This window comes from Rutilus rutilus (assembly GCF_951802725.1).
Source record: "Rutilus rutilus genome assembly, chromosome: 16".
NCBI lineage: Eukaryota > Metazoa > Chordata > Actinopteri > Cypriniformes > Leuciscidae > Rutilus > Rutilus rutilus.
The window spans coordinates 12,031,364-12,046,464 of NC_140224.1; the positions used below are offsets into that span (position 1 = coordinate 12,031,364).

The 15,101-nt window shown below is 39.2% G+C and overlaps 1 protein-coding gene across 2 annotated transcripts in view; it reads right to left on the reverse strand.

Annotated features, from left to right (window-relative positions):
- The window catches only part of aclyb (ATP citrate lyase b), an 88,053-nt gene that overhangs the window by 54,947 nt on the left and 18,005 nt on the right, over window positions 1-15,101 (reverse strand). For both annotated transcript variants that reach the window (XM_084434784.1, XM_084434783.1), the window contains exons 5-6: window positions 13,657-13,847; window positions 10,783-10,862 (exon numbers count right to left, since the gene is read on the reverse strand). In XM_084434784.1, coding sequence (XP_084290910.1) covers window positions 10,783-10,862; window positions 13,657-13,847 — 271 coding nt within the window. The remainder of the gene's footprint in view (window positions 1-10,782; window positions 10,863-13,656; window positions 13,848-15,101) is intronic.

Below are 15,101 nucleotides of genomic sequence, written 5' to 3' on the forward strand. Positions count from 1 at the left end.
CCTGCATTTCTGTAAAGTTACAGAATTATATTTTATGCTTATTATTTTTTGCAGCCCTACAAGGATATGCCTACAAGGCACAACAAACCTGGTGTTCATTATATATATATTTTTTGTGAATTTTAAATAGCAATTTTAACCAGAAAATCACAAATAGATTTTCTTCCCTAAATTGTGCAGCCTGATGAATTTCTCCTGATGACAGTGTATGCATGTTCACAGTTGTCTTTTTTACATTTTATTAATTTTATTTTTTTTATACAGGGACCAGATAACACTGATGAGCCCTGCTGACTTAAACATTCAGGATTCGACTTAAACAGTCGAGCAGGGAGGAGATCTGAACCTTCCTGTGTGCAAGGAAGAAGAAAAAAGATTGATATGGCTGGATGGGGGTCAGAAGATTGAAAATTTGAATGAAATGGCCATTTTTTAATTGATCGGTTTTGCTACGTTTGATGAGGAAACGGATGGTGCCCTTGTCTAGAACTTGAGAGGTCAGAAAAGGTTAGGTGGATGGCTGGCAGGGTTGAATTTGGAAATGGTTGTGATTTCAGAAACTCTGAGGAACCCGAAAAATGCCAGGGTAAACATAGCATCCAGAGTTCTTGCTGTATCGGGGGAGCAAATGACCGGAGCTGAGGAAGGTCAGGCATTTAGCTAAAATATATACTTTGATGGTACTGGGTTGTATGGACTTAACCCCCTGGGGTCGGCGGCCGTGCCGGCGATACCAGCTCGCTTTTTTTCTTATCAGAGCAAAAGAGAATCAAAATACTCTGTTGATTTTGATCTTACATATAAGTGTTATACATCATTCAAAACTGTCTTATTTTATTTGTGTACACTCACAATAAAAACAAAATGTTGTGTTTTTCGTAAAATAAAGAAAATAAACGATGCGCGTTCTGCCGTCTCTCTCAATGTGAAGTTCACTCTGAAACGCGACAGAAAATGACCTGTAACTCAGCGAATGTTTGTCACACAGACTTAAGATGTATGTCTTTACAAAGCTTGGAGTCTGTATGTTTAAATGATGTATATCAAAAACATATATTCTCTGTTTAAGTAATCCGTATGAAAGCAACGACATGTACAGTTTCTCAAAGGGGTCGTCATTAGCTCTAATGTGACCACACCCACGCGTGCACGAGCGATTGACATGCAAATAGTCCACGCGAAGGAACGCAGACCTGTAAACGCCCCCATCACCTCAAAACAAAGGATCAGGGACTTCAGTAACTTACTTACTCTGCTTTTCATCGAGTTTGGAAGACTGTGTTTGTGCTGTGCTGTTTAGCTTGGATTTACCTCAGAAGAATTAGAAGAACGCGATTTGAAGATGAGAAGATTTTTAAGGTAAGACATTTCCAATCCTAATAGTAAGCATGTTATTGTTGTATAAACTTTACATTGTAGCTACTAGTTAAACTGGTGCCAGACTAAAATGTACGTTAAGAAATAAGATTGGAGTAAAAACATGAAGCCTAATGTCGTACATGTATATGTATCTATATATAGACAGAAACATGTTGAAATGTGAACTAGACAGGTAGGCAAACTTTCAATGCTAAATTTATATACATGTACGACACGAGGATGTTTTTCGATAATAAAACACAGCATGATAAAAGAAGGCTAGTATGAGTGTTTACTCTAATATGGTGAATATTATAATGTTTAGACCCTTGTTTACTGTTAAATACTGTGTTTGTGGATATCTGCTCAAACGTAGATATGTATAATATGGTAACAATAATGTTTCATAGTTTGGAGCAGCTCGATCTCTTCAGTAAATGTTCTCTGCGCGCGCTGTGCGTTTGAGTCAGTCGCGCTGTGCGTTTGGAAAAGCAAAACGCGCCAAACATTAGGCTTCATGGTTTTACTTACTCCAATCTCATTTCATAACGTCATAACGAATGGAAACATTTTAAGTAACATATGATAATCAATATATTTTTCTCTAGTGTAGTGTTACTGAAGTGTTATTTTTATAGGCCGCCTGCTATAGGCTATTGTTATTATTATTTTATGCAGCACTGCACGTAGCCTATATGCCTACAAGGCACAACAAACCTGGTGTTAATTATTTATTTATATATATATATATATACACACACACACACACACTCACCTAAAGGATTATTAGGAACACCATACTAATACTGTGTTTGACCCCCTTTCGCTTTCAGAACTGCCTTAATTCTACGTGGCATTGATTCAACAAGGTGCTGAAAGCATTCTTTAGAAATGTTGGCCCATATTGATAGGATAGCATCTTGCAGTTGATGGAGATTTGTGGGATGCACATCCAGGGCACGAAGCTCCCGTTCCACCACATCCCAAAGATGCTCTATTGGGTTGAGATCTGGTGACTGTGGGGGCCATTTTAGTACAGTGAACTCATTGTCATGTTCAAGAAACCAATTTGAAATGATTCGAGCTTTGTGACATGGTGCATTATCCTGCTGGAAGTAGCCATCAGAGGATGGGTACATGGTGGTCATAAAGGGATGGACATGGTCAGAAACAATGCTAAGGTAGGCCGTGGCATTTAAACGATGCCCAATTGGCACTAAGGGGCCTAAAGTGTGCCAAGAAAACATCCCCCACACTATTACACCACCACCACCAGCCTGCACAGTGGTAACAAGGCATGATGGATCCATGTTCTCATTCTGTTTACGCCAAATTCTGACTCTACCATCTGAATCTCTCAACAGAAATCGAGACTCATCAGACCAGGCAACATTTTTCCAGTCTTCAACTGTCCAATTTTGGTGAGCTCGTGCAAATTGTAGCCTCTTTTTCCTATTTGTAGTGGAGATGAGTGGTACCCGGTGGGGTCTTCTGCTGTTGTAGCCCATCCGCCTCAAGGTTGTGCGTGTTGTGGCTTCACAAATGCTTTGCTGCATACCTCGGTTGTAACGAGTGGTTATTTCAGTCAAAGTTGCTCTTCTATCAGCTTGAATCAGTCGGCCCATTCTCCTCTGACCTCTAGCATCAACAAGGCATTTTCACCCACAGGACTGCCGCATACTGGATGTTTTTCCCTTTTCACACCATTCTTTGTAAACCCTAGAAATGGTTGTGCATGAAAATCCCAGTAACTGAGCAGATTGTGAAATACTCAGAGCGGCCCGTCTGGCACCAACAACCATGCCACGCTCAAAATTGCTTAAATCACCCTTCTTTCCCATTCTGACATTCAGTTTGGAGTTCAGGAGATTGTCTTGACCAGGAACACACCCCTCAATGCATTGAAGCAACTGCCATGTGATTGGTTGATTAGATAATTGCATTAATGAGAAATTGAACAGGTGTTCCTAATAATCCTTTAGGTGAGTATATATATATATATATATATATATATATATATATATATATATATATGTGTGTGTGTGTGTGTGTGTGTGTGTGTATTTTGTAAATTTTAATAACAATTAAAACAATTAACAATTTTCAAAAGTCTTAGAAATAATCAGTATGGGTTTCATGACCTTATTTCAGTGACAATTATTTTTATTTTTATTTTCACAAACCACGCATAAATGTCATTATCTCAAAACTACAAACTTTTACATACATGCTGCTGACATATTATTGTAGCAGAGTTTGTGCTGAATACAGTGTAATCAGACTTTAGCCATGAAAATGTCACGAGTAACAGAAATAAGCACAAATGTCAGCACATGTCAGAACACCTCCAGGGCCCAGAAAACACCTTAGAAGGTTGAGATACATTACGAATTAAGAAATTGAAAGGAGGGAAAAGTAGGGAAAAAGCTGGTTGTAGGAGGAATACAATTATTTGAAAGCTCCCCATGCTGTCCAGTAGGATTGTAGTGTTCTAGGTGAGACCGCGTGGCATATTGAATCCAGAGATAAGCTGTGGAGATGTTTGAGTGGGTGAGTTACAGGAATATCAAGTCTGAATAGGGAGGTACTGGTTTTCTGTTTCAGATATTCAGAGCGTGGTGGCCTGGAATATGAAGAGCTTTGAAGATAAACTTACAGGCGGACAACCAGGTGAGGAGTCTCAAGAGGGGCATGATTTCAGGGTAATTTGAACGTCCTTTGTTTATGCAGAGAACAGTGACCAGATTATCACAGTGGAATTCTATGTTTTTAGAAGACCATTTATGACCCCACAAAAAGGCAGCTATAACGATTGATATAGCTCAAAAAGAGCTGAGGATGTGGCACACTGATTTGACAGAGAGCTCAGGAGGCCAGGTTGAAGCGAACCAATGACTCTTGTAATAACCTCCGAAGCCTATGGAGGGAGCGGCATCTGTAAACAGAGGAAGATCACTAGGATGAGATTGAATGTCATCGTAGAAGAAATTCAGGCCATTCCACTGTTTTAGAAACATGATCCATAGATTCAGATCCACGAGGCAAGAAGGAGTTAGAGATATGGTCTTGTCTAGTGCCGGAACGTAAGATGCAAGAGACAGCAAGTGGGAGATGAAAGGGTGTCCTTAGGGTACTATACACATGGCCTAGTTTAAATGGCCTAGCAGGGATAGCAAATCACGATTGCTGCACTGAGGTGCTTCGAGCAGATTGGAGGAGATAGTGATTATCCTATCTATTCAGTCTTTGGGAAAGAACGCTTGGAATTTAACTAATTTAAAGTAAAGGTTAATTCCAAGGAACTCTAGGGATATGTTAGGGTCCAACGTTTTCTCAGGGGACAGTGGAACTGCTAATTCAGAAAAAACTTCCTGAAAGGTAGAAAATGGCTTGGGGTAATGGTGAGAAAGTTAACCAGAAGATGCACCAGGTAAGGCACTGCATAGTTGATTTGCAGCCAAAAGTTAAGCGTACTGTAAAATAGAATTGCCCCTTCCAGTAAATGCCAAAAAGGTCCTAAAAATCCAGATATATGGACATGATTTGAATGCTAAAGTAATGTCAACTTTTGCTAACCAGGCACCGTAACCAGCATTTTTGATTAGATGGATGGCTTGGTCTATGTTACGGTAGCACAAAGAGAATTATTCTAGTGGGATGAGGCTGCTTATGCTTGGATGAGTGCTGTTGTGGGGAGCAGAGAAATTGATGTTCATTCGTTTTTTCCCTGAACATTTCCTTGTGGCTACACCGATGGGGCTTATACGGAATAATTTGAGATATTAAGATATTAAGGTGTCGACTGCTTCGGGTTCGGCTATTGCAGACAGTAGGTTTTTGCAAATAAGGCTAGTAGTAGGTAAGCTTTCCAGACTTGGAGTTGATGTTGTGTTTTTACACAATTGTCTGCCTGAAGTGAACCTGAAATTGCGGCTTTTGGAATCGCCCCTAGACAGTGGTACATAAGATGTAGAATTGACGAATTGAGAAGTGCCTGGATTGCTTGGAGGGGCGGGATTGAAAAGAGGACACAAGGAAGGCTCAAAGGTGGCGGAATTACACAAAAGGCAAGACACGCTTCGACAGCGCAGGAAAACCTTATTGTACAGCTCCAGGTCAAGAGCTACCCAATAAGGACATTGATTCCACTAGGCGACTCGGGCTGCGCATTTGGCTGAAAATAGCCTGTAATGGGTGAAGAAATGGGTACAGCCAAAGGAGTGAGATAGTTCAGCTATGACAGATAAATAGTCTTTCAGTTTTTTGCGTCTTGAGGGGAAGACAGAACAAATTATTTCAAACTATTTTATTTATTATAGGACCACAGTCAAGGGTGCGATGGGGTTAACTTATTGAAACAGAGGGGAGGAGAGAAAAGAGATCCGTGTCCGCATCTGAGACGGGTGGTGGATCCATTGCAACTGCATTAGAAGGAACAGGAAGAGCAGATGCAGTTGAGAGTGTATATGTTGGGAGGTTGGGAACTGCCGAGGAAGTGGTAGCTGGATGGAATAGGGCTGGGGAATAGACCATTTGAGGAGGCCACCCCACGCTTGGATCAGCTCCAATTGCGGAGGAAGAAGGAATGGTGAAGGTAGGGGGAAGGAACGTTAGCGGAGGCAGCCTCAAGCTTGGGTCTGCTCCGATTGCGGAGGGCCATTTGCAAAGGTATCCTCACATTTCGGTTTATTCCACGACTAGATGGATTCAGCTGAGACTGAAAGGCAGGAGGAAAATAAATATAAGAAGTGTGGACAGAGGAAGCTGTGAGAGTCTCACCTGTGGGAGGGGGAAAGGTGACAGTCACGGTCGGAGGGGCCGCCGCGGAACTATTACAAGCAGCCGCTGAACTATTGTGTGCGGCTGCAATAGACTGTCGGCTGGAATGAGCGGCGGACGAGGAAGCGGTGACTGCGGCTGAAGGCTGAAACTGAGGTGGGTTGGAGGCGAACCGTATGGATCGTGTGGTTGTTTGCTTCAAAACTTCTGTGGTGCTGAGAGGACGTGGAGAGTTTTAGTGAGAATGCACAAGCAGATCGTGAAGTTGTGGCTTTGAATTTCTCTGCGAGAAATTGATACCAGCATTGGATAACGCTTGCCAGAGTGCGTTGACGGACCATTTCTCAACAGGAGCGAGGTGTATTAAGCTGGCTTGTGGAGCCGTAAGATCGGCAACCTGGGTGAGCAACAGGTGAAATGTGAAGGGAAGGGAAAAAGGAGGAGGTGTTTCTGGCAGATTGGAGAGTTCGTCATTGGAGGGGAACAGTTCAATTTTCTGGAAGTTAGTCATGATGCGGGTTTGGGTGGGCCAAATGCTGAAAGAACTAACAACGAGAAGTGGTAAGAGGCTGGTTTTTATACCTTGGTAATAATTAGAAGATTAGATGGGCGTACTCCTCTCCTCCCGAATTACATTTAATAACTTCACTTGCTGCACCCTGTCAGGGTTTATTTTGTTGCTGATTGCACATTATCGCTTACATAACACATAATAAACAAAAGGCAAGTTACAGCACAGTTTATATTCTCCAAATATTCCCGCATATGCAGCGCACATGTACCTCTGTAATAATAATAATACACAAAAAAGATTTTTTAATTTAATAATGCATTAACAGATAGATTTTTTTTTTTCACCACTATAATTGTAAGCGGTCCTCCTTCAGACATACTTCTCATTGTAAGTTTTGTTTTCATTGAAGGTTTTGTTCTGTTAAACAGCCCATAAAGGTTGCGTTAGAGCAGGGGTGCCCAATCCTGCATAGTTCATCTCCAACCCTAATCAAACACACCTGCCTTTAATTTTCAAGTGATCCTGAAGACCTTAATTGGTTGCTTCAGGTGTGTTTGATTAGGGTTGGAGATGAACTGTGCAGGACAGTTGATCGTCAGGAGCAGGATTGGGCACCCCTGCGTTAGAGCGCTCTGAATCTTGAATCGTTGATGGAAATTAAGTTACTGTAGGTTAAGAGAAATTAAAAAAATTATCTAGAATTATTCACAGTATTTTGTGTGCCCACGGTAACAATATTGTGCATATTAATTGCTGCGATAAACAGTATTATCTAATACCGGTGAAGGTATTAAAGGTTATTTCATATTATGTATCAGTATACATTATTATGTATACAGTATACATATTCTTTATTAGTATTCATTATCAGATGTATTTGTGAAGTTTAAGTACATGAGTTAGAGTGAACATAATATGTGTGTGAGGATCCTGCAGAGACACTGAGAGGAGATCCTTTTGGAATGTGTAGCATATGTTTTCCAATTATGCACATGACACAAGTTCTCTATAAGGAAGGATTGTGTAGCATGATGTTGTTTTCCACTGATGCAAAGGTTTTCCAATGATGATGTGTATTGTCGACTGTAGTACACCAGGCCTGTTCTCTATAAGAAAAGATGATTGTGCCTCGTGCAAGCACGAGGTATATGTTAAAAGTAAACATTTTTCTGGTAATGTAATTCTTTCCAATAAGTAGCCTATAAGTAGCCTATAAAACCCAGCCTTTAGCCCTATTCGGTTGGGATTAACTTTACAAGGGTAGATGGAGTAATGTAATTTTACCACAGGATGTCTGTAATATTAATGGCCAATTCGCACAGGATAATATATCTCAGTAAAACTAGCAGAAGTGAGAGGGGTAACTCGATTTGCGCATTGCCGCCACCCTCCTGTCGTCATGTGCGTATTACGTTGCTTCCTGATATCACGTGCGCAAACACATATAACCTATATTTATATATATAAACGTTATGTCCGGTCGAACGATGTATTAATTAACTTCAGATTGGATTGTGTTGGTAATAGGCACTTACCTAATGCTAAAAGATGTTTCGTACCTCTAACAAGTGCTTTCGATCTTCTTTCTGATCTGAATGGTATGTGTGAGTTTTGCCACAGATTTGTCCCAGCGTCTAGAACGCAATTGAATGCTTTTTCAAGCATCTCGATACTTGAAAAACCGTGGAAAACTACTTTTAAACAGGAAATGATGAAATATTTACGTACATATTTATTCGTATTACCTGAAGTCATTTTTCCGGACCTTTTTACTGAAGGTAAAAGTCGTCGTAATCTTTACTGACATTGTCCGTAATGATTACTGAGATGGCACATTCGGATGGGACTAAAATCACAGAGAAGCTCTGGTAATTATTACTTTACCCTACCTCTCCAAGTTAAACTAGTCCCATCTGAATAGGGCTTTTGTGTCCAGAGCAGCAGAGAAGCTGGCATGAAGACACCATCTTGTCGGTTTCTCTTATTTGTCTGACATAAAATAATAAAAAAAAGAGATCTCTTGGCAAAATGACTGGTGTTGCTTCCGTGATTCAACCACAACGGGGAAAAAGCTTAATTTTCAAGTCTACACCTACAGTCTACTTTAACGGCATGTTTTTTTTCCTAGCCTATATTTTTCTTCTCATGGCATGGCAGGCCAAATCAAAGCTTATCACTGGCCAACTTTGGCCCACAGGCCCTGGTTTGGACATATCTGGTCTATAATACTACACAGACCCCCATCATTACAATCAACACACCCCTTCCAACGCACAACTCAGCAACTTTTATATAATTTAGAATTCTAGAGTTTCCCACTTGTAAATATGACTTCACTTGGTGATTCATGTGTTCGAAACACTTAATTATGATATTTCCAACTCCACTTGAAGGGCACCCTAATCAAACACACCTGAAGATCTCTGAGTTTGTTTAAATGAGTTTGATTAGGGCAGGAGGCCTGGAGCTAAACTCTGCAGCCCTTGTGCTAGGGCGTCCTGGATGGTGTTACTGGCCCAAGTCAAAACAGACTTTTGTCCATAGCTCAAATGGTGCTGAGTACTCTCATATTTGACCAAAGGTATGAAGTCTGCTGCATGACAGCTTAAGGCCCCGATATATTCACAGCAAAGTTCTTTATTAAGGGGTAAAATGAAGTTTGAAATACGTGACCAGCGATATACTGTTATCGAACATCCAACGCCACCCGCTCTGCTGAGAGCAAAGTTTAGGTGAATATGTAAATATGTGCTGCACGCTTTCCTCTCAATAACAAACACACAACAAAATTAAGAAAACAGCAAGCATTTTTTTAAATAAAGCTTAAGAAAAGCATCTGATCATAGCAACGTGGATATGTTTGCATGGGCTCTGCACTCTAGTCACATCACGTTTAGCACTTTATATAATAGATTGCTTAAAATCAAGCAGCTTTGCCGTATTAAACATGAAAAACAGTTTCAGTGTCGAGTTATCTACTACTTCTACTATAAAGCAGCTCTCCAGCGTGTACATGTTTTTACCTCCGTACGTCTAACCTCCACAGACTCAACAGAACTAATTAACCAGAAAAGATTTCTATGTGAAAGAAAGCAAAGCCTATGCGCACACCTACCTATCACGTAATCGCCACAGACCAATGGTGGTACAAAGGTGTTTAGCAACCGGAGCTAAACGGCAAGCCATTTCGAACTCCCAAAACTAATTCCAAACAAACTTCGTTTTGGCTAGCCAAGAAATCTAGACGCACCCTAGCGGCAGCAAATTTTATTTTGCAGCCAGGGTGGTCTAGCAACTCCCCGTTGGCTTTCCAGCTGGAAAAACCAAACTCTAGTCAGGCCAATCACATCGTGTACAGAGTCGGCGGGCGGGCTTAAAATAATGACGATAGAGTTGCGACGATTCCCTGCTGCTTGAAAACAAAGAATGGCTACTGCTGGCGAACAACGGTCTTTCGAATCGGCTTTGGCCACGACTCTGGAAGACTTGGAGTTAAGCTTTTCTTTGAGAAAAGAACAAAGAACAGCACTTAAGTCATTCTTAAAAAAGGAAGATATGTTTGTAGTTTTGCCGACCGGATACGGCAAAAGTTTAAACTATCAACTAGCTTCGCTGGTGGGAAAACGCTCTGGTTGGTTGTAGCACTATCCTATTGCGTGCAGAGGGAATTTGAAAGACAACCGTTTATCCCGCCCCTCGGATTGAGCCCTGCCAATGGTGAGTTCCCAGACCCAACATCTTTATGTGGGTCTGGCTTGCCAGGCTACGGTTTGGTCTCATTTTATGTGAAATGATGCACATCAGTTCGTTCTTCGATTTCGCTTGATTTATATAGGGGCCTTTACTGTGGACAAGAACCATCAGGAAGGGGCTGACTGACTCATAAAGTGACCGACCATATTTGTCACCTTTACATTAAGAGATGGGTTACTATGAAAACGATCATGCCAAAAAACAAAAATAGTGACAAGTAATTGTGTAATATGCATCACATGGTCAGTGAGTAGACTCAAAATTCCACATCACATATTAATTAGAACTTTAAGTATGAGTAAATATTAGCAGTCATGCTTGCCTTAAAAATCATTAACTCAAATAACAGGAAACTGAGACAAAAAGAAAGCACACACCAAGTGGATTGATCTCCAGATATGTGAAGTAAAGATCCTCATACAAATTGAAGAGACCCATTATGAAGCTTGCTAGAACTCTGCAAAAACAAACAAACAAAACAAAACCAAAAAAATTAATACATTTTAAACTTCTGCATCAAAGTAATTTATGTTAAAGATTTGCATTTCTTTCTGTTTTAACATTTTCTATTAAATAAGACTGGCCGATGGCGATATATATGTATATATATATATATATATATATATATATTATATTATATATATATATATATATACAGTCGTGGTCAAAATTGATGGCACCCCTGATAAATATGACAAAAAATGGCTGTAAAAAATAAATCTGCATTGTTTATCCTTTTGATCTTTCATTCAAAAAATTCACAAAAATCTAACCTTTCATTGAAGTAAAAGAATTGAAATTGGGGGGTAAATCACATTATGAAATAAATGTTTTTCTCCAAAACACACTGGCCATAATTGTTGGCACCCCTAGAATTTTTTATGAGAAAAATATCTCTGAAGTATATTCCCATTAATATTTACCTTTTTTGGCACACCAGGGTGACTAGGAACATGAAATTGTCCAGCTATGACTTCTTGTTTCACAGGAGTTTAAATATGAGGAAACACAAAGGCCAAATTCCCTTAATCATCCATCACAATGAGTAAAACCAAAGAATATAGTTCTGATGTGCAGCAAAAGATTGTTGAGCTTCACAAAATAGAAAGTGGCTGTAAGAAAATATCTAAAGAATTGAAAATCCCCATTTTGACCATCAGGGCAATAATTAAGAAGTTATAATCAACTAAAGATGTTACGAATCTGCCAGGAAGAGGACGTGTGTCTATATTGTCTTAATGGATAGTGAGGAGGAAAGTTTGAGTGGCCAAAGACTCTCCAAGGATCACAGATGGAGAATTGCAGAGATTAGTTGAGTCTTGGGGGTCAGAAAGCCTAAAAAAAATGTATCAAACAACCCCTACATTCCCACATGTTGTTTGGGAGGGTTTTAAGAAAAATCCTCCTCACTCCTCCAAGAACAAACTCCAGCATATTCAGTGGTCAGACACGACTGGATCTTCAAAAGGGACCGGATTCTATGGTCAGATAAAACAAAAATAGGGCTTTTTTGGCAGCAAACCCAGCAGATGTGTTTGGTGCAAACAGGGATGAAGAGTACCCCATGCCTACGGTTAAATATACTGCTGGATCTTACATGTTGTGGGCCTATTTATTTGCTGGAGGTCCTGGACATCTTGTTCAGATACATGGTATTATGGATTCTAGCAAATACCAACAGATAAAAAATCAAAACCTGACGGCCTCTGCTAGAAATCTTATAATGGGCCGTGGTTGGTTCTTCCATCAGGACAACGGTCCAAAACAAACATCAAAATCAACACAAAAATGGGTAACCGAGCACAAAATGAAGCTTCTGCCATGACCGTCACAGTTCCCTGACCTGATGAGTGGAGTGAACTGAAGAGAAGAAGCACCAACATGGATCTGGGAATCTGAAGGATCTGGAGAGATTCTGTATGGAGGAATGATCTCTGATCTCTTGTCAGGTGTTCTCCAAACTCATCAGGCATTATAGAAGAAAACTCAGATCTGTTATCTTGGCAAAAGGAGGTTGCAAAAAGTATTTAATAACAGGGTGCCAACAATTATGGCCAGCGTGTTTTCGAGAAAAACATTTATTTTATAATGTGATTTCCCCCCCACTTTCAATTCGTTTACTTCAATGAAAGGTTAGATTTTTGTGAATTTTTTGAATGAAAAATCAAAAGGATAAACAATGCAGATTTATTTTTTACAGCCATTTTTTATCATATTTATCAGGGGTGCCATAAATTTTGACCACGACTGTATATATATATATATTGTTTTTTAAACTAGGTTGTTTTGATATTGATTCTCAAAAACCACTGTGAATTAAATCTTTTTCTGTATTTATTTACGAAAAAAATAAAATAAAAATAATAACTGTTAGCATACAATACTACTGATTAATGCGAATCCTATTATTACCAGTCTTATCCTCTAAAGGTCTCTTAATTACCATGCAATGAAACATTACAACAAAACACCTGTAAATCAAACAATCTTCATTGTCTTTGCAGATGCCAGTATTACATTTATGCTCTCGTTATTTTGAATGTACTTTTAGAAAAGCATGCCATGTTAGTCCCAGAATACAGTGTGATTCATTATTGATCTAATTATCGGTGATATAATAATAGGAGCAATTAAAATAGGATCATTAAAAACAGAGACTCATGGATATTAATTTAATGTCTTTTTTTAAGTCCTTTAATATCTACAGCACTGATCACTATATATGACTAGATTGCTCATCGAATTCTAAAGTGATCTTGTTAGATCTTGTACGTTCACTATATTTGTTTGGTTTTCCAGCCTTCACTTTGCAAATTGTTTGAAATACAGAAAATACCATTTTGATTAATCAAAGATATAATCAACAGATTAATCAATTATCAGAAAAATCTTCAGTTACAGCCCTAGATGAATGACAACATTGCAAACATGGTTTGGAAAGAAAAAAGGATGAGTTATATAGCTAGAAACTAAATGCCAAGAAAAAGATCATCATCTTAGTGACTTGTGGCTTCTACAAAAGCATATGTATTATCATTGCTTAACCTCAAAGCACAAAGGAATTTCTAGCGTCATCAATATTTTTTCAGTTTTCCAGGAAGAAAAGACTTTGAAATGAGTGTCTGCAATAAGTTTCGAAGTACACTAGCATTGATGACCTTAAAACTAACAAATGTGAAATAAAAGCCATTCATCCCTCATGAATATTTAGAAACTGAACATGAACATTTCAAACTGATCAGCATACTTACTCTTTCTTCTCATCTGTAACATGTATAAGTAACTGCTGGGTAACCATTTCCTCCGTGAGCTTATCATCTATTCTCACTGATAGTTTTTGGGCTCTTGTGTCCACGTCTCCAACGTCCACCCCACCCTCATGATGGAATAGCACTTGACTCCCTTCCCGGCTTGCATATATACACACATAAAACTCCTCTTCCTGTGAAAGAGAACAATTAAACGCTCAAATAAATAAAGAAACATCAAATCAATCCCGGGTTGAAATGTATGATTTTGTTAATACTTTTTCTAAAGGAAGATACATAACCGATGATCAAAGCCAAAATATTAAATGCCATTCATTAAAGGGGCTATATGTAGTTTTCAGTGGCCTCTAGCGGTGATGTTTCAGATTGCAAACAATACGTTTACAAGCGAGTGCTCGTGCGCATGCTCAAACTCATGAGCGAGCACTCTGGGTACCGGCCAGACTGAGACGCAACACACCGGAGAAAGCATCACACAACATGCTGGAAACTCAGGTAAACTCCCACTGCAACGTTACAATAATAGGCTACTTTTATCAGCTTGACGTTGAACTAATGCTCCATGCTCGTACCATGATAACGTTACATTGACTGCATTTAGCCTATGTAATGTGGTGTTACATAGGTAAATTTGCGGTAAGATAACGAAAACGGTTAGTGAACTACACTGAACAATTTCAGTATAACAGTAAGACCGTAGTAAGTAACATTACTGTACTGAATGTGTCTGGAATTGTGTAGTATAAACAATATAATAGTAGTGGGATGACAAACGTTAGACAGGAGATTTAGTACATAAAATAATTTATAATCATATTAATATTTATAATCATTTAAAATAATTTATACCCAAAACAAAGCGGAGGTTTGAGGCAAGAGGCTCGGGAGCACGCATGCAGGTCACGTCACTGGATTTCGCGGTAAATCCGACCCGGAGCCTTCACATAGAAATAGGAATACTTGCTTTCCGAGGTAATAGCAAAACCCGCCAAGTGGATCATTTTAATGTGAGATTACAACCCCTTCACACACAGGCAATAAAAAAAGGATTCATTTTAGTAGAAAAACTACATATAGCCCCTTTAACATTTACTGAGTAATACATTATTTTGAAAAGGCCATTTCATAATACTATTTATTGTTGTTGTTTTTTTGGGATGTGACGTCTTTGTTCCTGGAACATTTCATTCAAGAGAAGCAATTCAATTACAGTGACTTGTAGCAGTAACATGACTGTCATCATTCAAATGTCATCATTCAAATGTTGGTGTCTGGATGCTCATAGATGGCTCGAACGAACAACATTTAAAGAATTTAAAATTCCAAAAATTAAACAACAAATGGACTCTCACACTGCAGCAGTGAAGAGAGATGTTTGAATGTGCAGTACTGACAACTGTAGGATATATAGCATTACATTTTATCCC